This window comes from Perna viridis, chromosome 9 (assembly GCF_037379345.1).
Source record: "Perna viridis isolate PV_CMFRI_1.1 ecotype Kerala chromosome 9, ASM3737934v1, whole genome shotgun sequence".
NCBI lineage: Eukaryota > Metazoa > Mollusca > Bivalvia > Mytilida > Mytilidae > Perna > Perna viridis.
The window spans coordinates 18925457-18947482 of NC_142453.1; the positions used below are offsets into that span (position 1 = coordinate 18925457).

The 22026-nt window shown below is 32.4% G+C and overlaps 2 protein-coding genes across 3 annotated transcripts in view; one reads left to right on the forward strand and one right to left on the reverse strand.

Moving 5' to 3' along the window:
• Positions 1-16235, forward strand: part of LOC148607194 (polymerase delta-interacting protein 2-like) — a 29563-nt gene extending 13328 nt beyond the window's left edge. Inside the window, exons 1-11 of one of the 2 annotated variants that reach the window (XM_088546040.1) lie at positions 982-1126; positions 2260-2320; positions 3335-3432; positions 4931-5018; positions 7070-7145; positions 8950-9057; positions 11020-11141; positions 11984-11998; positions 12419-12544; positions 14605-14684; positions 15860-16235. In XM_088546040.1, the coding sequence (XP_088402166.1) occupies positions 1029-1126; positions 2260-2320; positions 3335-3432; positions 4931-5018; positions 7070-7145; positions 8950-9057; positions 11020-11141; positions 11984-11998; positions 12419-12544; positions 14605-14684; positions 15860-15965 (978 nt within the window). In that variant the 5' untranslated portion in view covers positions 982-1028 and the 3' untranslated portion in view covers positions 15966-16235. Of the gene's footprint in view, positions 1-981; positions 1127-2259; positions 2321-3334; positions 3433-4930; positions 5019-7069; positions 7146-8949; positions 9058-11019; positions 11142-11983; positions 11999-12418; positions 12545-14604; positions 14685-15859 lie in introns of those variants that run through there. The other variant, XM_088546041.1, reaches the window with a different exon arrangement.
• Positions 16197-21808, reverse strand: LOC148607196 (uncharacterized). The gene is made up of 3 exons (XM_088546033.1): positions 21686-21808; positions 20594-20689; positions 16197-19490 (listed from the first exon to the last, which is right to left on the reverse strand). The coding sequence occupies exon 3, from the start codon at positions 19404-19406 to the stop codon at positions 17676-17678; it is 1731 nt and encodes a 576-aa protein (XP_088402159.1). The 5' UTR covers positions 19407-19490; positions 20594-20689; positions 21686-21808; the 3' UTR covers positions 16197-17675.
• Positions 21809-22026: the final 218 nt, after the last annotated feature.

Consider the following 22026-nt stretch of genomic DNA (forward strand, 5'->3'; position numbering starts at 1 on the left):
TTCTCATCAGGTAGGTAATTGTTTTTTCTTTAGTTTAGTCACCTTCTCCCGTGTAATGGTAAAGAAACCGTATAAAACGTTTTAAATAGAAAATAACATATTATAATTCTGCCGATTTCAAAGAACGGCGGAACGAGCGTTATTCAATATGGCGCTCGGAAGTAAGAGGTTGGGGTAATATGGAGGAACGGTATTCCAACTTCTTACGTTGTAGGAGTATATCCTGGGGGCGTGCAGGGGGTTGGTACCCCAGCTTTTAATTGGAAACTTGACAAAATATGGTAAATAATGTCCTAGCAACCCCTTTTTCATAGGAATCCTGACCGCCACCCTCCTTTTCATAGGATGTGAATCTGCCCCTGTGTGTTACTGTTGTCAAGAACCTAACCCGCCTCTAAAAAAATAACGATATGTTTAAAATGGTGAAACTTTCCCACTATCTGTATCAATTAATCATTAATTAAGACCTGCTCAAACTGAAAAGGATGTTGATGGACAGAGATGCCCTTAAAGGTAAAAAAAAATGATAATTATGATGAAGGGCTACTGAGTCGTTTACCATTTTAAACAATGGTGGAGGGGAGGGACTGCTCAAGGTCAAAATTTTGGAGAAAAAAACCCAATAATTATTGTTATACTCATCCGTTGAAAAAAAGTTCTTTATTTACCAAGGCAGGTTTAGAAATAAAAGTATTGATTTTGGTTGCTGCTGAAACATAAATAAAAAAAAACATTGCGTTAGCACAAAAAGTATTATCCAACCCTCACGGTCTGACCCTCTTTTTGTGTCTAAGAAGTTTTAATGTCCTTGAGTACTCTTACGATGTTCACCCAGACGGTAAAAAGTATGGTAAAGCTAACGGTACTCGCTGATATGGGCAACGCCTGCTCCTTATCATATTTTTACTTCCCTTTCCTATTATTTTTAAATATGTCAAATACACGGAAATAATGTTGCCCGTTCGGAAATGAAAGCATTTAAAATAGCTCAACCTTTGCAAGGGAGATAATTTCATCAGTTTGATCCCATGGCCAAGTTGAGCATTAAGAGATTGTTATCTTATTCTGTTTTGAGACACAAAGCCTCTCTAAAAAATCAACTGAGAAATCTTGTAACAGCACCAAGGTACCTACATATACATGTAGCTCACACATTCACAAGCGCTTAGCGATCTTTTGATGTGTACATTCACATTATATTTATTATACACATTGACACTATATTTTTTCTTTCACATTAACATGATTTCAAATTCAGTGTCAAGTGCCTATGCTAACAGTAACATTTTAATTAATAAATGTACATGTATGTCTGAAGTTGGAAGTACACACTGCTTTATGGTCTACTTTTAATTGGAAACTACTGTACCAGGTCAGGACAGTTGTGGTTGTTTTCGGCTTTCATGGTTTTTGCCTTTAGTATTTCCATTAATGACAAGATCTTTCCTTTGTTTAGCTAATCCTTCTAACTATTGTCTAGAGTTTCCCTATCAGGTTGGTAATTTTGTAATTACAGTATGAAGCAGGTGTAACTTGTTGAGAGCCTCGTAGGTTAAAGTTGAATGATATTTATAAAAAAATAATTATGCCTTTTACAGTTTTGTATCAACTAGGATTTACAATGTATTTTTCTTAACTTTTATGTACTTGACAAAACAAAACTTCTAACATGTGAGCTATAAACAGATAAACATTTTGTTTTGTTTTTTAAGATACAAAACTACATTTGTAGTAGTTTAAAATGTCCTTACTGGGTATTACAGGTTAACTGAAGTTGGGCTCTTGGTGCTTCTTAGATATGGAAGAATGAAATCAAAGGCTATAAATTCCTCCTCTTTTATAAATATTACTTTCAAAAATGAAGTAAAAAATTTAAAACACAAAATAATAGATCAAAACTTACAAAGTCAAAACTAAAAAATTCATCGATCTTTAAAACTTATTTTTTTTAGAAACACATACATGTATAAGATGGGACAAAGACCATCATATGTAGACAATATTGAGAACATAGGTCAACATGCTGCTATTGCTAAAATTTGGACTAGTACCCATTCTTTAAAGGTAGGAAAAGGACGGCATAGTCATATCCCTGTTCCAGAAAGTCTATGTACATGTACAGTTTGTAACGCTAAGCAAACATTTCCTGCTTTATTGTACTTACTATGAACAAGAACATTTTTTCAAAGATTGATGAAACTCAAACTGACTATACATGTATAATCATTTTGTAATCTTAGATTCAAATTGTTTTTGTAGGGTTGTAGAAGTGGGAAAATGTGAAAAACCAAAAACTGATGAAGGCTACAAAACAGGGCAGGTAATTTTAAAGATGTCGAGAGTTTTGTCCCTTACCCTAGGCCTACCTCCTTAAAGGCCCTAAGATACCGCGCTAGCAGTTCAACTACCAAACCTGATTGCTTTTACAGATTTGACTTATTGCAGAATTATAGAACAATGAATATTAAAGGTGTCATGGAATGTATTTTTCCATATGGTTCAATCAAGCCATTTTGGGCCTTAGAAAGTTGAATAGGGCTACAATAATATTCATGTACTGTGAAAGTATTGTTGTCCATTGGGTACCAATATTCGTGGAGTTTGTGGGTTTGGTAAACCACGGAATTTGGTTCCCAACGAAAAGGAAATTTTCCATTTGTATGTATGATGGTGTTGTCGAATCAACAAATTCAAGAATCCATGAACTGATCATTTTCCCCTTAACCATGAAAATTGGTATGCACGAATAAAAGTACTTTTACAGTATATGTTTTGTATAAATGCATTGAGCTGTATACACCTTTCCTCAACCCATGAGAGTGTCTTTGGACATAAAACTTGACTATGAATACAGAATAAAAGTACTTTTACAGTATATGTTTTGTATAAATGCATTGAGCTGTATGCACCTTTCCTCAACCCATGAGAGTGTCTTTGGACATATATTAATACTTGACTAAAATGAAAAAAAAAGTTCTATAACCTAAAATAATTTTTACTGTGCATACATACGTGAATCCATTATTTATTTTTCAGAAGCCTTGATTTAAGAGTTTGTTGAAAAAATATTTGATATTTGATATATTCGAAAGCAGATGTGCTGATATCATTTGCTTAATAGTTATATAAAGTTTGCTCCTCAAATTGTAGGCTAGATAAAGCATTGAGAATACATGTTTGCTGTACAAAGCAAATATATACATTTAGATGAGATATTCAAAGCAATAATAAATAGTAATGAAGCTTTTAGTTTAGTGTAAATTTACATGTACATTTTGTATGTTTTTTATGCTTAAAATCAAAATATCTTTTTTTTTTCATTTTTACTCTACAGACCTTCCTACATCTGTCGTTTGACTATAGAGGAGTAATTCTGTATCCATGGCTGGCAAAAGTTCACGACATGGATTTAGTCACCAAGAACCAGGAAGGGTAATTTTTTTCAAGCTCTGTTTGTTTATGTGTCTTAGAAATATTCAAAAGAGAAAGAGACGCACATGTATCATGACTTATCACTGACATGGTGGTGTACCAATTTTAGAGTGGCAGTTAATATATTTTTAGTCTTTGAAGTTATTTTATCTTTTTTTTGGCATTTTTAGTAGTAGAGCTTATCACTCGCTATATAAAAGAAAGTAACAAAAAATCTTTTATAGAAAAGAAATTATGAGAACCATTCTAAAAGTAGTCAGTGTTCAGTCATGGTATGTCTCTTTGTGTACTTTACTAGTGTTATAGACAAAACATTTTGATTTCACTACATTGTATATGTAATTCACATACATGTACATCAACTTGACCGGGTTACTGAGTAACACTTTAAAACATGCATCTTGTAACACTGTCATTACAGACACAAGTACAGTACCCCCAGAGAATGAGGATTCTCTTTTATTTTGGTGTCCAGTGGATCATAGAGTTTTACAGAGTCTACTCCTAAAGTCCTCCAAGTGATTTCTCTCATCTGGGAGTATTTTATTGCCTTTGTAGGAGTATTTCGGAGTTACTCCAAGTATTTTATTACTTTTTGTATTGTAATCTTCTTCACCTGACAGGAAAGACAGGATGTAGGTGGTACTTCAAAGAATAACCAGGGCAATAAAAAAATCCCAGCTGGGAGTAGTTTATTGCCTTTTAGAGGAATACGCTATGATCACTCCAGGATTTTTATGCCATTTTTGAGAATTTCTTGAAGCCACTCCAAAAAGTGACACCAAAATGGGAGTTTGATAATCTATACTGTCTGGGTGTACTGATATATGTACATCTTTGAATGTACATGTATTACATTTGTATTTTTATTTTTTGCTAATTGCATCTTCCATCAGATTTGAACACCAAGTGGGATGAGTGGAAGTTCAGGGTGGAAACACAATTCACTTCATTTAGAAATAAAAATAAGTTCAGTTGCTTTTTTTCTGTAAAAAAAATGTTATTACATGCACAAACATAATTTGACATTAAAACAATGTTTATACAATATATTATGAACATAATCAGTAGGTATTTTTTATGAAACATTTATGAAGTACACAGCCAAATGTGCCACATATGATAATCATAAGGTGCTCGATTCATATGATAATCATATGGTAATCATATGACAATCATATGATATAGAACATATGGTAGTCATATAATTATCATATGATTCTCATATGGTAATTTTAGCTTAAAAACATATGACACTCATATGTTTGTGAAAAACATGTGATTATCATATGATAAACATGCAATATTCATATGTATACAGAAACATATGATTATCATATGGTGCTCGATTTATATGATTGTCATATGGTGCTCGATTTATATGATAATCATATGATAAAAACCATATGATTCTCATGTGTGGCACATTTGCCTGTGTAGATTTTTTTCAGTCAAAACACATGTAAAATATGTCGATCATATTTCATTTTTTTTCTAGTGCTGTAAAGGATGAGAAGTCGGAGGTAAAGGCCAAAGAGAAGATTTATTATCAAGTTCTGATTGATGACAGAGATCTGGAATATTCTGTAGGTACTTGTACATGTGTACTTGTGTACAAAATGCATTTTTACACCCCTGCTCAAAGAAAGGGTTGTACTGTTTTACTCTCTCATGCATCTATCAGTCACACTTTTTTAAATCCCCCCATGAAATATGGGAGGTATATGGAAGTGATCACGATGTTTGTCCCCAGTTCTTGTAAGCAACTCCTTAGAAACTACTCGATGAACTTTGATGAAACTTTCACAGATCCAGTGTTACATGATGACATTGTGCACCTCCTATTCACCTCCTATTTTGTTTTTCCAACTGATTTCAATTGGGTGTTTCCTGATATAATGCATGGACTTAGTCATTAATTGATCAAGGGAAACCATCTTCTAATCCGCATCACCTCCCATTTGTTTTTCCATCTGAATGCCTTAAATCACTTACAGGGTTTTCTGTATCATTTCTAGTGGGGGAACAGTGGTATCACATAGTGAGCACTGCTCAGAGTTTTTCTAGGTTAAAACAGTTTTTTCTTCAATAATTTTTAACAACTACTTGAGGTTTTGACACACGGAAAAGCAAGGGGTCTGAAGGTTTTGTTAGGTTGAGACAGGTGTTCATTATTCTCAGTGTCACTTACAACCAGATAGTTTCGGTTTTCTTTAAGGTCTCAAAGCGGTAACTGGCAGTTATACTGCAAATAGACCAAGATTCATCTGTTATGTTTATAATCTTATGATAAAGTCAAACTATTCACCTTAAGATATTTTCATGAAGATTTTATTGACAATTTGTTATGAAAATTGGTCTGCCAATTAAACCGGAAATTTACTAAAGATTCTAATGTAATATTATGACCCACAGGTATTATGGTAGAAAAGTAAATAGATTTTCCAGTCACTTTTTTATGATTGTAAACTGAATTGGCTATACATGACAGATAAGACATGTAAGAAGACTAAATGAAAAGATTGAAATGTTATTTTAATCATATTGTAAGGTAGAGATATAAAACTTAACTACACATGCATAATCAATCAACCGCACATTTCTGAGATTGAAAAAAAAACATGATACTCCTTAAGACAATTTAGATCAATTAAAACCAATTTCAAAAAAAAAGATTTAACTGTTACTTGATGTTTTAATTCATTCATTCACCCACAATCTACTTATCTGTTGGCAGTTCATTAATAACTGGTGAGGGGTCAATCAGCCCAAGCTTTAATTTGCCTTCAGAGATGTAAAGGTTCAATTAACGAAATAATTAACATTTGATTGGCGGGGGTCAGTTTATACAAATAAACATAAGTGATACATAAAGAGTTTGGAATTCGAAATTGACTGGGTTGGTTTAATCAGGTAAAATTACTAAAGTTTGAATAGGAAACTCTACAGAACTTTGAAATTATTTTTGTAGAGAGTGAAATATGGGTTCAGTTTACACAGTTTTCACTGTATTTACAGTATCACATATTTACGAAAAGAAATTTAAAGGTTTCCTAAGGTAAATCCACATCAAGCCCTCATAAATCCATATCAGACCAGGTGTTGGGCAGATGATATGACATATGAAATCTATGACCATATCAAGCATGCAAAACTGCACATATTATAAAATTGATAAAATGGTATACAACTGTCCATTTGTCTGTCTGTTTACATATTATAGAATTACTTATTTTGAGTGATTTTTTTTTATTTTAATGGTAAATTTTACCATTGTTTTGATCTTGTATAGATTAATTTGCATAAAGTGGCATTATAGATGGGGTTGTTTCCAGTATTTTCCAACTGAAGGTTGCCTCCAAAAAATCTTTAAGTAACAGCTTGGTGTATGTGCCAAAATGTGTAACTAATTTTGCCTTAAACCCTGTATATCAGTTTTTTTTCACTTCATGTACCTTTAGTATGAGGTAGACAGAAGAAAAAAGAAGGTGTGGATTCAGTCCTAATTTTGTCAAACAAGTGGGATCTGAGAAATGAATTGTCAAGCTGTAAGGTGTACTGTGTGCCGGGCTGAAATCTGGCTTTATCTATTATCAGTAATTCTAAGTTATATACTAAACATTTGTTTTGACTTCAGAGTAAATGGTTAAAGGCAGAGCAGATGGTGTATGTACCAGAGGATGGAATGATAACAGGGTTAAATTCTGTGTCAGGTACATTTGTAATATGTCTAACGAAAAACACTTCAAAACAATACAGGAATTGAATTGTACCTATGCAAAAAATGATTATATGCAAAAGAGAACTGTTTTAAGGAGGTTGACCTAGGGTAAGGGACACAACTCTTAGAAACCATTGGAACGTTTGTATTCAGCATTTTACATCAATCTCATGTATGCATTAAAGTAACTTGGATTGATTTCATCCCGTCTCAAATAAAAGCTTGATAGGCTTTGGTGAATTTGAATATGATACAAACATATCACTAATTTCAACAGTTATGTCCCTTACCCTGTGTCCACTTCCTTAAATCTCTAAGTATTGACTTTTCAAGTCTGTCAGTCTTGGATGAGGAAATTATTGTTAAATTTCCTCTAATTTTACCTTTTTTTACTGATGAAGTCTCAAAGAACAATTCTGGTTTGAAACTTTAACACACAGAAGTTTTTAAAAAAAGGCAAATGGTTTTACTAATATTGTTTAGATCTAACTAAGGATGATTACTTATAGAAAATGAGACTATTTTCCCCATGTAAATATCCTGTCCTACACCTTCATGTATTCTAATATGATGAAGGTGAAACCTTTTAAAGCTCCCAAAAAAACATTGATTAAAAACAATGATAATTTTTGTCAGCTCTTATTTGATATTTTATACTTATAACCTTCAAGTATGGCAAATTTTGTGATGATATATATTTCTCCTAAAGCATTTTACTGATTGTCGTGGTCTGATATGTTTATTGGGCGAAATGTCCGGCATTCATAAGGAATTATTGGTTGTCATGGTCCGAAATGTCTTTGGGTCCAATTGTCCGGCACTAGTTAACATTATGGTTCTTATATATGCGAAACGTCTTCAAAGATTTCTTTTGTTGCATTTAGTTTCGCTTCATTCTGTTCCATTTTGTATAGTTAAATTATGTTTTCATAACGATATGATTCATTTTATCAAATTGATTCGTTTTGATTCTTTCTTTTGTCGATTATTTTCGTTTTGTTTTGGATCGTTTTCGTTTTTCAATTTTTATGACCCGAGAATTATGGGTAATATTGATTACGTAATTTTCGTGAACATCTAGACGCCACACTGCAGACTATAATGCCAACCCTATCTTGGAAAATCTATGATTCGATTTGTATTTAATTATTGAAACTAGCAAATATTTTCCGAGACTGGTTTGGCTCTCAATCACACATTTACAAGTATACGCAAATGAAGCTGCCATTATGCTGTTTTTCATCTCCTGAAAATGCAGGTACAAACCAGATATTGATGCTTTTTCTTGCCATAAGTAAACAGAACCAAGTTGATAATACAACCATAAACGCTGGCTTCGGGAGCGTATTAATTTCAGGATTAGGCAATGTGTCCTGTGCGGACATATTAATATTCTCTTTTAGGATTAGGCTATGTATCCCATGTAGACATCCTGTCCCACACCTACATGTATTCTATTTCATGATTAGACTGTATTTCTAATTTTGACATCCTGACCTACATCTATGCATTTGTTTAAGGATTATACTATTAGTCTCCCATATAGACATCCTTCCCTACATTTCTACATTGTATTTTTTAGGATTAGACTGTCTCCCAATCAAACATTCTGTCCCACACCTACAGGTATTCTTCTTCACAATTAGACTATGATTCCAATGAAGACACCTCACCAACATGTATGTTATTTCACGATAAACCTGTCCTACATCTACACATTTTATATATTTTTTTAGGATAAGATTATGTGTCCCTTAAAGACATCCTGTCCCATATTTGTACATTTTATTTTTTAGGATTGGACTATGTTTCCCATGAAGACATCTTGCCTTATACAGGAGTAGACAGTTCACCAATAGAAAATAAATTCCTGAACCAGTTCCTTTCATATGTCAACAAACATAGTAAGGCCAATTAAAATAGTTTCTTGATTCTTAGACCCATCCTTGTCATACATGATGGTGCCTAATTAATAACTATTTTTTAGCTGGTTGCCCAGGGTAAATTGGCCTATAGAATGTTGAATGTCAGTCGGGCAGGCATGGAAATATTTTTGTGACTTTTTTCTCGGCAACTTTAAATCACAGCCACTAGAAATTTGGTACACAACTTCAGTATGGGGTCCAATATGGTGGGATGGGATTTCAGGTCTGTTGTACTGTCTACTGACTTGGTGTATTTCTCAACATTTCCAGTCAAAAGCTAAATTTTTATCACTCGTGCCAAGAATGCTTGAGGATATAACTTGTGCGTGGAACAAAGTCCACACTCTCTAAATTGAGGCTTTCTTCAGCACACGTGATAATAGTTTGGTTATTCACTCTTTCCAATTAATTATCCTATTAAAATAAATTTGTCAATGGGTCCGTCATTCCAGCTATCCAAATTCTGTCACAGTTATCTTGGTGATTTCAAATTTGGTGTGTGGCTTTATATGTAAGGGTACATCTTTTAAATAATTTAATTTTTAGTCCAATATCAATTATTTGTTACAAAATGGGGTTTAAAATACATAGCATTACAATGTGTGCAACTTTATGTTTGTTGCTGTCTTAAAACTCTCTTATTAACTTGTTTTTTTTTATGAAAGGCATATGACAAGCCTCTATCCTTCATTGGTTTACATGTCTAATGGCCTGAGAAACCAAGAAATAAGTTCAAATGGCTTTAGTTTTTGAACTATTCATAAGCAGTGAACGCTTAATAATAAACAGCCATCCTGTCTTAACTAGACATATACTGGTCTTTTTTTTTTTGGCAGTTTTTTAAAAACATTTTGTACTCAAGCAAACACATTGCATGCTTTAACTGAACAAAAACTTCAGTCGTTAGTGGTTCTGTTTATTCTAGTTTCACTGTAAATTTCAGTCTTGTTAGTGTATCTTGCAACTCACAAAGGAGAAGGTCTTGGAGGGGCTTTTTTAGGCTTATAATTTGGGTATTTATGGCCAAAATTCACATGTGAAAATCAGGTTATATAGATGGTCAATGTCAGGCAAGTGGGCGGGGAAATATAATTTTCAAAATACTTTTGTCAGCAATTACTAATTGCAGCCTCTTGATTTTCGGTATCCAGTATCAGGTTTGGGATTCATATCGTGGAATCAAATTTTAGGCCTGTCAAATGTTTACTTCCTGTGTAATATAATTCGGCCATTTTTACCTTTGACCCATTTTTCAAAATTTGATTAAAAGCTTATTTTTTTGGTAGTAGTAGTATAGTGAAATGGTTGCAGATACTGAATACAAGATATTTTTGACAACACTTTAGACAAAATTCCAGAAATAACTGTTTGTTATTATGCAAAATTTGCAAAACATTCTAAATTTATTCTGCATTTTTTGGAGATAGTTTTTGTTAGTAAATTAAGTGGCTGCACATGTGTTAGCTCAAGATTTTTGCAAATGAGTTGTAATTGACAATTATATACAAAATGTATGCAGCTAGAGGTGCTCTTGCTTGCAGCCAATGTTAAAAGAGCCAAAAACTGTGCATACTTTGGCACTTTTCAATATTTTTACAGATTTTTTTTTCAACTTTATCCTAGTTTGAGGGCCTCATATCACCAAATGTGTGAAAATCATTATAATAAACCAAACAAATTGACTGAAATATACATTAAAGAGTTTAAGAATCACACATCAAGTCAGCTTTGATTGTGTGGCAAAGTTTTGTCTTTACTGGACCATCTCCTGTCATAAATATATGCAAATGCCTATCTGGAAAAAAAATAGTTCATTAATTTGTTGATGTAGAGAGGATGGATGGTAGGCCATGCAGGTAGCTGTCAAACTTGTCTGGAATGAACCTATTAATGATTCTGCTTTACTTGTTTTTTTTTATTTGAATATTTTTCTATCCTTAGGTCCACACTATGAAGCCCAAGAAAATCTGTTCAAACATCCATGGTTGAAAACTTATGATGTGTTTCGTAAAACAACAGAAAACATCAGAGTAACTGTAATTCCAGCCTTTATGGGGATTCAGGTATAATATTTACTTATATTTACAATTAAGATTATCAGAGATGCCAATTTATTTTGAAATACAAAACTGTGCCTTTTGTAGAAAAAATATGGCAGTTTGGCAATGCCATTTAAGATAGAACAGCTGAGCCATTACAAGATTATAGCTGACACTACTCTCGGACATCTTACATTTCATTTTTATATCCTGCAACACAAAGTGGTGAGGTATTATGTGATACCCTCAGAAAAATTGCATGTCCATCCTTCTGTCTGTCTGTCTGTCTGTCTGTCTGTCCCTTGAAAGTTTCCAAAAAAATAACTTGAGAAAAGAGTAGTTAATTTTGTTGAAACTTTGCACAGTTGTTTGGTACCATAAAATACAGGTAAAGTTTGATTTTCAGCAACATTCAGAATGTAATTTTTGAGCTTTTGAACATTTTGCCATCCCCTTTTTTTCAACATTACCGGTATATGTGGGCTATCAATTAAGTTCCATTCATGCCCTTTTTTGTTATGCAATTTGCAACTTTATATTTTGTTTGAATATATGAAGATGACAAAAGAGAGGGGTGTGTGGTAAGAAATTGACATCAATGATATAGACAAATGCAATAAACATGATATTTATATAAAGTTCAAGGTACCCTAAACATACATGTACCTGTAACATGGGAAATATCAAGATAAAGAAACTGAGATATTCACTTTGATGGTTTTAATACCAAGGGTTTAAAGAATATAACCAATGTCTAAAGATTTCTGAAAAGATGTATACCCATATATTGCTTCTGTCTTGTCTCTTGGAAGTAGATATATATATTTGAATTACATCATCTGATTTTTCTTTTGTTTTTATTCCAGAGCAAAGAATATTGGGTAAGTTTAGAAGTATATTTTGCAGACATTTCTAGCATATAATGGGTATATTATATCTGTTAGAATTTCAGTTGTACTATTTTGTGAAATGAATAAAGCTCTATAAAGTAATAACGGTGTCACCAAATATTGTTTAAATTTAGATTTCAAAGAATTTTTGTGTAAAAGTAAGTTTACAATGGGGTGGATTTAGAGTATTGAACATAATTAATGTCACATTTATATAAACTATCTCTTAATTGTAATATTTACCTCTCCAGAAGTTGTTCTATGCTGAATTTTGAACAAAAAAGATGATAACATTTAACCTAGAAGCACCATAATACATGTATGTACATGTATCCAGAAATTCACACATTTTTTTTAAAAATTTACAGTACAAAGGTTGTCAATATTGGCTCTATATATTTATTGTTACAGTGGAGGTACTGTATCCGGTTAGAAAATCTAGGCACAGAAACAGTTCAATTGAGACAGAGAGAATGGCGGATATATCCTCGAGCTGGAGCTCCAATGAGGGTCAGAGGTAGAGGAGTTATTGGAGAGGTACAGTTATTATGTCCTTGGTGCGGAGACATGTTGTTTTTACACTGTTCATCTGTCTGTCACACTTTTGTAGGCATAACCCTCCGAAACTACTTCACTAAAAGAGTTGGTTGAGGTTAGGTAAGGGCAAAATTTGGTCTCAAAACCAAAGTCTACCTGAATAAAATTTAATGGTGTTTCTCCAACTCTTTAATGTGTTTGTATAGTTGGTTCTATTGGTTTAAGATACTCAATGGAGCATAAATGGTCGTATATGCCCTTCAAACTTGGCTGAAATTGGAAAAATCAGTTAAAAAGGCTGGAAAATACCAGAATTTGCACAGTTTTTCACTCTTTGAAATATATGAAGCATGCATGTTCAGTCTCATGCTTCATATATTTTGTGTATAATTGTCAGTTACAACTTATGTAAAAATATCTTGAGTAAATAAATGTGATGCCACTTCCATTTCATTCAAAAACTATCTTAAAATTTGCAGAAATGTTAAAAAAGTATAAGGTATTTGTAAAAATTACATAAATGCATACTGTTATTTCTGGAATAATGTCATATTTCTCGTCAAAAACATATTTTATTTGGTATTTGTGACCATTTTACTTTACTACTACTACCTAGAAATCAGCTTTAATCAGATTTTTGAAAATGCACAAATTAAAGGGCCAAAAGGGGTCCTAACCAAACCATTTATGAAAATTTGTAGGTCACACAAGTTTGAAATGATATGCAGTTGTGCATATAACTAGGAATTTATTGATCCATTGAATTTAACTTTGAGTAATATCCACTTGGAATTTTGTAATGTGGGAGATTTAAGTTTTTGTAGGCAAAAACAAACTTTATTTGATATTTTCCAAATGTATACAGTTGTTATTTCAAGCAATGATTATGAAGAAAGCTCTTTACTTTTAACATTGTTTCATGTTTAGAGCTTGATAATTTACAAATGGAAAACTTCTTCATCAACACTAGGGTCTCTTGGTTGATGAGATATCTAAACAAGTTAAATCACTAATGACAAGCAAGCCCTAAAGAGATTTTTATGTTGGTGAGCTAAAAATAAATGTGCAGGCCTGGAAAGCTCTGTAAGGTTGGAAATGAAAAACCAATTCAGAACAGCACATTTTTTAAGTCTGTCAAACATTTATTTGCAATTTAGTACTTTACTTATTTTCAAAGGAAAAATTAGACAAGATTTTATTTGAGGATCGTTTAGCTGTTGAAACAGAGAAGTAGGGAATATGCCAATAAGGCAGCACAAACAAGTTTAGGTAAATTGCTTGAGGAAAGAGCCACTAATTGACTAACTACTGACTGCCACTAATATCAAAAGTAAGCAAAGTGCACAAATTGATCAGACAGATATCTGATTTTCAGACAGCTGTATTAATATGCCAAAATTGTGAAAAAATTGTAAATATCGATCTTGATTCTTTTCAGTTCATTATAGGTAAATTGAAGTAAAGTAACAAGTAACAATTGTTTACAATCAAGCTTTACTTTGTTGAATTGAATCATATCACTTAATTGTGTATTTTTTATGGGACCCCTTTGTGACACATGTTGGGTAGCTCCATGATTTTTGCTAGACTATTACCTGATTAATCTCACTTGCAGTTGACAGGTGCCTCTGGAAGAGCAGGACATGCTTACCCTTCTGGAGCACCTGATGTCACTCTCAGTCTTTTTTTTGTGGGAGTTTACATTACTAGTGCTTTAAGTTTTTGTTTTGTGTCTCATTTTCCTTATCTTCAGTTTTTATATGTAATCTAGTTTATTCAGTTTGCTTACAGTGTATGTAGAGTGTCTTTGTATCCTGTTTTCACATTCTGGCCATGTATTTGGATTTTATAATATTTGAATTGTCCTATTATTCAAACTTTGGAATTTTTTGCCACTATTTAATATTAGTTTGATTTTCTTAGCAGCAAATTGTAGGTTTTTTCGAGTAAGGTGTGTAAAAAACCCAAATAACTGTTATTAGTGAAATCATGGCATCATATACAGCTATTTGATTTAATAAAGCTGGAGACTCTACCAAAGCCTTTTTTATCTTTTACAGGAGCCAATTCTGTCCCCAGAATATCCATTTTATCAGTATTCTAGTCAAGTGTCATTACAGTCTACATGTGGCTACATGGGGTGAGTTAAATAGTGTAAATCATAGAGATGGTCAATTATGCCATTAGGTATTTTAAACATTATTTATATTGCAACACACAATTATTAATATTTTGCTGCCCCTAATGTTGTGGCACCACCAACTAAAAAGGGGGAGGGTAAAGTGGTACTACGGTACATAATGTAACAATCATGTCTTAACTGTTACTTGTCTGTTTTTGAAGTTAGGCTTCCAAAATTTGACTGAAGGGAGAGAAATATGGTATAGAATTTATGACTTCAGTTTAAGATAGAGTAAGTGCTTTCTAACTTTGTCTTAAATTATACATTGTAGACTTCTGAGATTTGGCATGTGGCTAGATGCCATTCTACACTGTGATACAAATTGAATGCAACTTGTATCATGATATGATCAGTAGATTTTAGGTGTGTTATGCATGAAACACATTTTGGGATAGAACATGTTATATTCCATGATAAAAGATGACAAATCAGAAATAAGAGTAGTTCATAATGGTCACAACATCAGCAGTTAAACAAATTGTACCTTGTAACTTTCAGTTTGAAATACAGTGTAAATCTGCATGCAATTTTGTATCATCATGTAAACTTGCGTTTATCATCAGTCTGTCTGAAGAATCTATCGAATTTATGTACGACAGGGCCCACAGAGATAGATTCAATCACAAGATATGTAGATTCCTATTATTTCCTAGAGGTAAATGTTAGAATTCCCCTAAATAACTTTAAACATTAGACTGTTTCCCCTAGTGAAAGTTTCCCAATTTGTCAACAACATATAAATGACTAAAGAATAATCCTAAATAAGATAAATTATTTCCCTATTGGTAGTCAATGGGTAAGATATGGTGTTTTTGTTCAAACTTACACTGCTTAAATGTTTATGACTTGTATTTTTCTTGAAATCTATAAAATTAATAATTCTAACTACATATGCAAGGTTTTGTGCAGTTATTCTAAATATACCAATTTAAAAAAAAAAGACTCTTATTTTCCCAATAAAAATGATGAAGTAGTTTTGAAAGTGGCAACAATACATGTATCACTGTTATTTATGATCATTTACTTGAATTTTGTTTGTCTAATTCCTTTTCATTTGGACAAAATGTCTTTAAACTTAGATTTTAACGATAATTTTTTGTCTGCCTAATGATTTGTTTGATTTTTTATATTAGGGGTATTTACACAATGGAGGGACAAGACCAGAGACAATTTGAAGTTAAAATTCCAAACTTTTCACTTCAAAGTAAATTGAACTTTGATCCAGCCAATGAAGTGTGATGGTTTGTTATTGTCAAGGTCATTTGAGTTTCAATAAATGACTGTGACACATAAGATTACCCAACTGGATACATGTTTGTCATTTTTGGTTCAGCCACTTATACATGTAACTTCTCAAATAGTTGCTTGAAGAAACAAGTTGATGTGGGGCTTACTAATTGCAATTGTGCAGCACATTCAATGGCATATCAAGTGAATTAAGTAATTTCATTATCCTGGTAGATACACATGTAGCAACTATGTTTTTATTAATAAATGAGCGTTTATCTATACTTAACTTTATCATGTACAAAACTGAAATAATTTTTAATTAAGGAGGTAGACCTAGGATAAGGGACATAACTCTTACAAATCATTGGAATGTTTGTGTAAAGCATTTTATGTCATTCTCATCTAAGCATCAAAGTAATTTGGACTGATTTCATTATATTTCAAATGAAAGCTTCATAACCTTTGGTGAAATTAAATATATTGCAAACAAATCCCTGATTTCAAGAGTTATGTCTCTTACCCCAGGTGTACCTCCTTAAGTACCATTCTATATCAGACAGTGTCTATGGAAGTGGTGATTTATGATGTAGAAAAACCTTCAGAACAAATTTTGTTTTCATAGTATTTTTTTTTCTGATTGCAAACAGAAAGCTTATAAGGAATCCTCACAAGAGACAGGGAAAGTCTGAGAATCATGATTTTTTTTCACTTGACCAAATGCAAAGTAGCAATTATGGGAATATTCCACATCTCTTAGAAATTTGAACTCTAAACTGAATTTTTTAAGAAAAGAATATGACAAGATAAATGTTTGTGAAAAAATAAGTTTGCTATATTATTTTCCTAATAACATGTGACGTTGGTCTCCAGCTTGCAACATCTGAATCCTTAAAATGAAAGAAATGAAAATGAAATTTATTTTTTCCAAAGTGCATGCTGCAATCACCTTGTTTTTATACAGTATTTTTAAAGATATAAGATCATAAAAATCTAAAACTGCAGAAATTTTATATAATACCCTTTGAAATGTAAGTGTCTATCGACCAAAATATTGTGGAGTTTGTTAATGGTTGAATAATTGTTTAAATTATACCTATAAGACATAACACTGCAATCCATTGTCTAGTTATGGAGAAAAATATGATTAATTGTCATTCATTCGATCATTCATTTATTATATATCTCATGAATTATACAAAAAATCTAATGAAGTTCATGAGATATTTCATATAGTAAGACATCTTGTATACTTTATGAGATGTTATATAAAATTTTATTTGTGAGATACCTTATGTAAGATGTCTTATATCTTTTATCAGATACCTTATAAACTTTATAAGATTTCTTTATATTTTATAAGATATTTTATAAAAAGAAGATATTTACTAAATTATATTAGATATCTACAAATTGGAATAAATATAAATATGGCTTGCCATACAATGACGATAATGACCATCGTTTCTAACAAATTCGGAAACTTTACTCCTACATGTACATGTATATTTGTTCATTTTCAAGAAACGTGTAAATTGCCAATTCTAGGGAAAATAAACTAAGAATAACTGAAAAGTGACCCGTTACCATGGTTACAATTTAGATCGTTCTGGTTAACAATTCAAATACTAGTATAATGTTATCAATAAGCTATTCAAAAGCTCCAACAATCTACAGCGGCTCACTCGTATGGTATAAGACAATCTCAGACTTAACACGAATTTAAGGAGAATTCAGATTGCCCTTTGATATGGAAAAACAATAAATACGACCATCTCCACGATTTGCTACACATATGCGCCCATTCCGATGGTTGATAGATAATGCGATTGGATCAAGAATTCCATCCTTTTTTGAAAGCAGGACTCGACCTTTCGACCCATTTGGTGACAAGACAACAATACTATTATTATTCTGACACGCTACAAACACAAATCCGTGTCTGTCTACAGCTAGACTAGATGGTGTAACTAAATCCTTATTCCTACATTCCCAAATCACATTTCCATTTTGATGGTGACACATCACTTTATTCTTTCTGAAACTGGAGAGAAATATCTTGCCATGATTGACAGCTACACGTCCACTGTACGGACTATCTATATCGAACGAGTTTAGGATCTCACCGTCAGTGTTCAGTAAATACACTTCCGTTTTAACTCTACCATAGTTCGTGCAAGTTACTGCAATTATAGAATGATCACTATCAACCCCAAAGCAGGGCCCGGGAAATGTCCTCTCGAACGTTTTTTCACTATTGGACAGATTTATCATTAATAGCGTGTTACTGTCATGAATAGTGACTGCCAGTATATTTTCTTTAACAACACAAATGCTAGATGGCCTGTCACCAAACACATACACAACATTTTGAAATTTACCTTCAGCAGTGAAACGATAAAGCATTTTGTTGTCCGTATCTAAAAGCAAGAGATCATTGTTATCTAAAACGGAACATCCCGTTATTTCATGTGTTTTTGTAATATTGCTGGGAATTTTGAAAGAAATCATTGATAGTGGACGAATACAGTCAATGTCATCCATTGGTTTGGTTTCTGCAAACTGAACGACGGACTTACTTCCCGTAGCAAATGATATATTAGGAGGTGTTGTTGATTTTACAATAGAACCAAAATTTTCGATTTTCTTAAAAAATACGGGAAAACTATCGCACAAATTTACTTCAACTTTCCTAATGTTTAGCTCACTGCTCTTCTTCAGTTCTTTAAGATCACTCTGTCCATCCTCCCTGATCTTTTCTAAATTAGTCAAGCAATGGTAGATTTGAAGTTCAGTTCCATTTTCTACTACTGCTTTTAGATTTGATTGTGAATGGTCTATTAGTTGACGTCTGCTTTCTGCATTAGCTATTGTGGTTGAAATTTCCCTTCTTATTATGTCGTGTTCTGATGATAAGTTTTGAGTTAGATTCTTCTCGATAGCATTCATGAATTTGTTAACGTTTCCTCTCATACATTTAATCTTTGACAACCCTTTAGATTTGTCCTTTTTCGAAGCTTCTAGACTTGCGCGCATGTGCTTTAAAACTGTGTTGTAATCACTTTTCAAGTAACCCAGCTCCGTTTCAAGTTGTGTGACCCGAACAGACGACTTGATATTCTTAACAACTTCAGTCAACTGCTTTATATTACCACAGCTAGAATGTTTCAGAGTAAAACACTGGAAACAGCATGCACAAGCATGCTTAGGACAGTACATTTCGAGTTTTTGATTATGGTCAGAGCATATATATGACACGTTTTGTACATTTTCTGGTAACTTTGAATAGAGTTCTATAGTTGTCGTTCTATGATGTTTAGATGCCTTTATTTTCTTGTGGTGGCGCTCGCAATCGGCGCATAAGAAATCGTCGCATTCAGGACACCAAACTACTGCTAGATTATCTAGTAAATCCTCCTTGCATAGTGAACACATGTAACTCATTGATGCCATCTCACAAATGATAGTTTACGGATAAATAAAATTCTTACATATATCCTGTAAGAGGGTTGATTACATTTTTTATTCTTGTTCGTTCTGAAATTAAAAAAGAAAAGATTATGATCGTGCAATTCTAGAACACATATAGAGTTGCAGGTACATGTACAATTATCAAAATTAAAAATTTACCTAATATTTGGAGTGTATAAAAAACAGAAAACAAAATAAAACAAAAAGAAAAAAGAAAAAACTTGTGCCTCCAATTAAGTTATTGAGTGCGACCCACTCCCATTACTTATACACGTAAGTTGATTACTATAGCAGATTTTATTAATATCGCATTAGCGATAATTTACACAAGTTTTCTCTCTTGAAACCTGTGTATATTGATCTCCCTATATCTTATAACAATACATACCATATATAAATAATCTTACGGTTTGTAAGACTATCGTGTAACATGGATTTGCTGTCCCTAGTTATGACAGATGCTTACTGGTGCACTAATTAATTACATTTTGTGATATTTTTTTTGCGTTTTTTTAGACAGACCGTTAATGAAATACGCCAAAATTAGTACCTCGATAAAATACCCCGCAATACGGAATTCCGTTGGTTGTGACTGGAATAATTTTGGAATTAAGGTAATAAAATAGTAACCTCGAATCCGAATTAAAACATGTGCCACATTTCTATTCGCAATCAGTATTCAAAGCCATGACATTTAGTATTGTGTCCACGCATGCACCTAACATGTATTCATTTTCTTTTTATTACGTGGAACTGAATAAGAATGTACTGTTTTTTTGTTTGTTTTTTTTGTTTTTTTTTTTTTTTTGGGGGGGGGGATCTTGGTGTTATTTACTATACTATGTATATGCGTATTTGTTGCATATTATATTCGGGGTATAAGCGGAGTTTTATTTAGGAATTATAAACGCGTTAAAAGGTAATGCATTAACATTCGAAAATAAAAAAAAACTTTTTTAGAATTTGTTTGCACTTTTATTGTTTGCAAATAAGCTGAAATAACATGTTTTATTAAAAGTTTCGACCTTGACATGCATCGTCCTAGATTTTGATTTAGGGAAACTTTAAAAGAGGCTTTACTTGTTATTACTCCAACCTATATAAAATCAACAATCCTACTCGACTGCATAAAAGGTAAAACAAACTAATGATTAAAAGTGCAGACTTACTGTTTTAATCTGTTTTGAACTGATATCGTTTTATTAGCACCGATTGAAATTCACAGGAAGTTAGTGCTGCACACCACGTCATCACCAATGTTATCTCTAAAAAAGACTTAAGTACATTTGTGTGAAATATGTGTGTCAGACTGAGAAGTTTATGAACATTTATTCTAAATTTGACTTGAATTTGTGATTTGAAATTACATTATACAAAACAATCAGGCCATGCAACACTGAAACAAGAAAAGACAGCTCCTTGTTAAAAAATGCTGAGATATTCCCTTTTTGTGTGTCATATACGATAATTACGAACTCAAATATAAGAGTATATATGTAAATTAGAATCATTTTGAGGGTTGTATTTTGAGCCGGGTAAGAATTATAAACGAATAGGGACCAGAATTCAGCATTTGTTCTGATTTCTTTTTTTTTTTGCGTTTTTAGACAGACCGTTAATGAAATACGCCAAAACTAGTACCTCGATAAAATACCCCGCAATACGGAATTCCGTTGGTTGTGACTGGAATAATTTTGGAATTAAGGTAATAAAATAGTAACCTCGAATCCGAATTAAAACATGTGCCACATTTCTATTCGCAATCAGTATTCAAAGCCATGACATTTAGTATTGTGTCCACGCATGCACCTAACATGTATTCATTTTCTTTTTATTACGTGGAACTGAATAAGAATGTACTGTTTTTTTGTTTGTTTTTTTTGTTTTTTTTTTTTTTTTTTTGGGGGGGGGATCTTGGTGTTATTTACTATACTATGTATATGCGTATTTGTTGCATATTATATTCGGGGTATAAGCGGAGTTTTATTTAGGAATTATAAACGCGTTAAAAGGTAATGCATTAACATTCGAAAATAAAAAAAACTTTTTTAGAATTTGTTTGCACTTTTATTGTTTGCAAATAAGCTGAAATAACATGTTTTATTAAAAGTTTCGACCTTGACATGCATCGTCCTAGATTTTGATTTAGGGAAACTTTAAAAGAGGCTTTACTTGTTATTACTCCAACCTATATAAAATCAACAATCCTACTCGACTGCATAAAAGGTAAAACAAACTAATGATTAAAAGTGCAGACTTACTGTTTTAATCTGTTTTGAACTGATATCGTTTTATTAGCACCGATTGAAATTCACAGGAAGTTAGTGCTGCACACCACGTCATCACCAATGTTATCTCTAAAAAAGACTTAAGTACATTTGTGTGAAATATGTGTGTCAGACTGAGAAGTTTATGAACATTTATTCTAAATTTGACTTGAATTTGTGATTTGAAATTACATTATACAAAACAATCAGGCCATGCAACACTGAAACAAGAAAAGACAGCTCCTTGTTAAAAAATGCTGAGATATTCCCTTTTTGTGTGTCATATACGATAATTACGAACTCAAATATAAGAGTATATATGTAAATTAGAATCA

Excerpts from the sequence above, each read along its gene's own strand:
- LOC148607196 (XM_088546033.1), bottom strand. The coding sequence starts at position 19,406 with ATGGCATCAATGAGTTACATGTGTTCACTATGCAAGGAGGATTTACTA.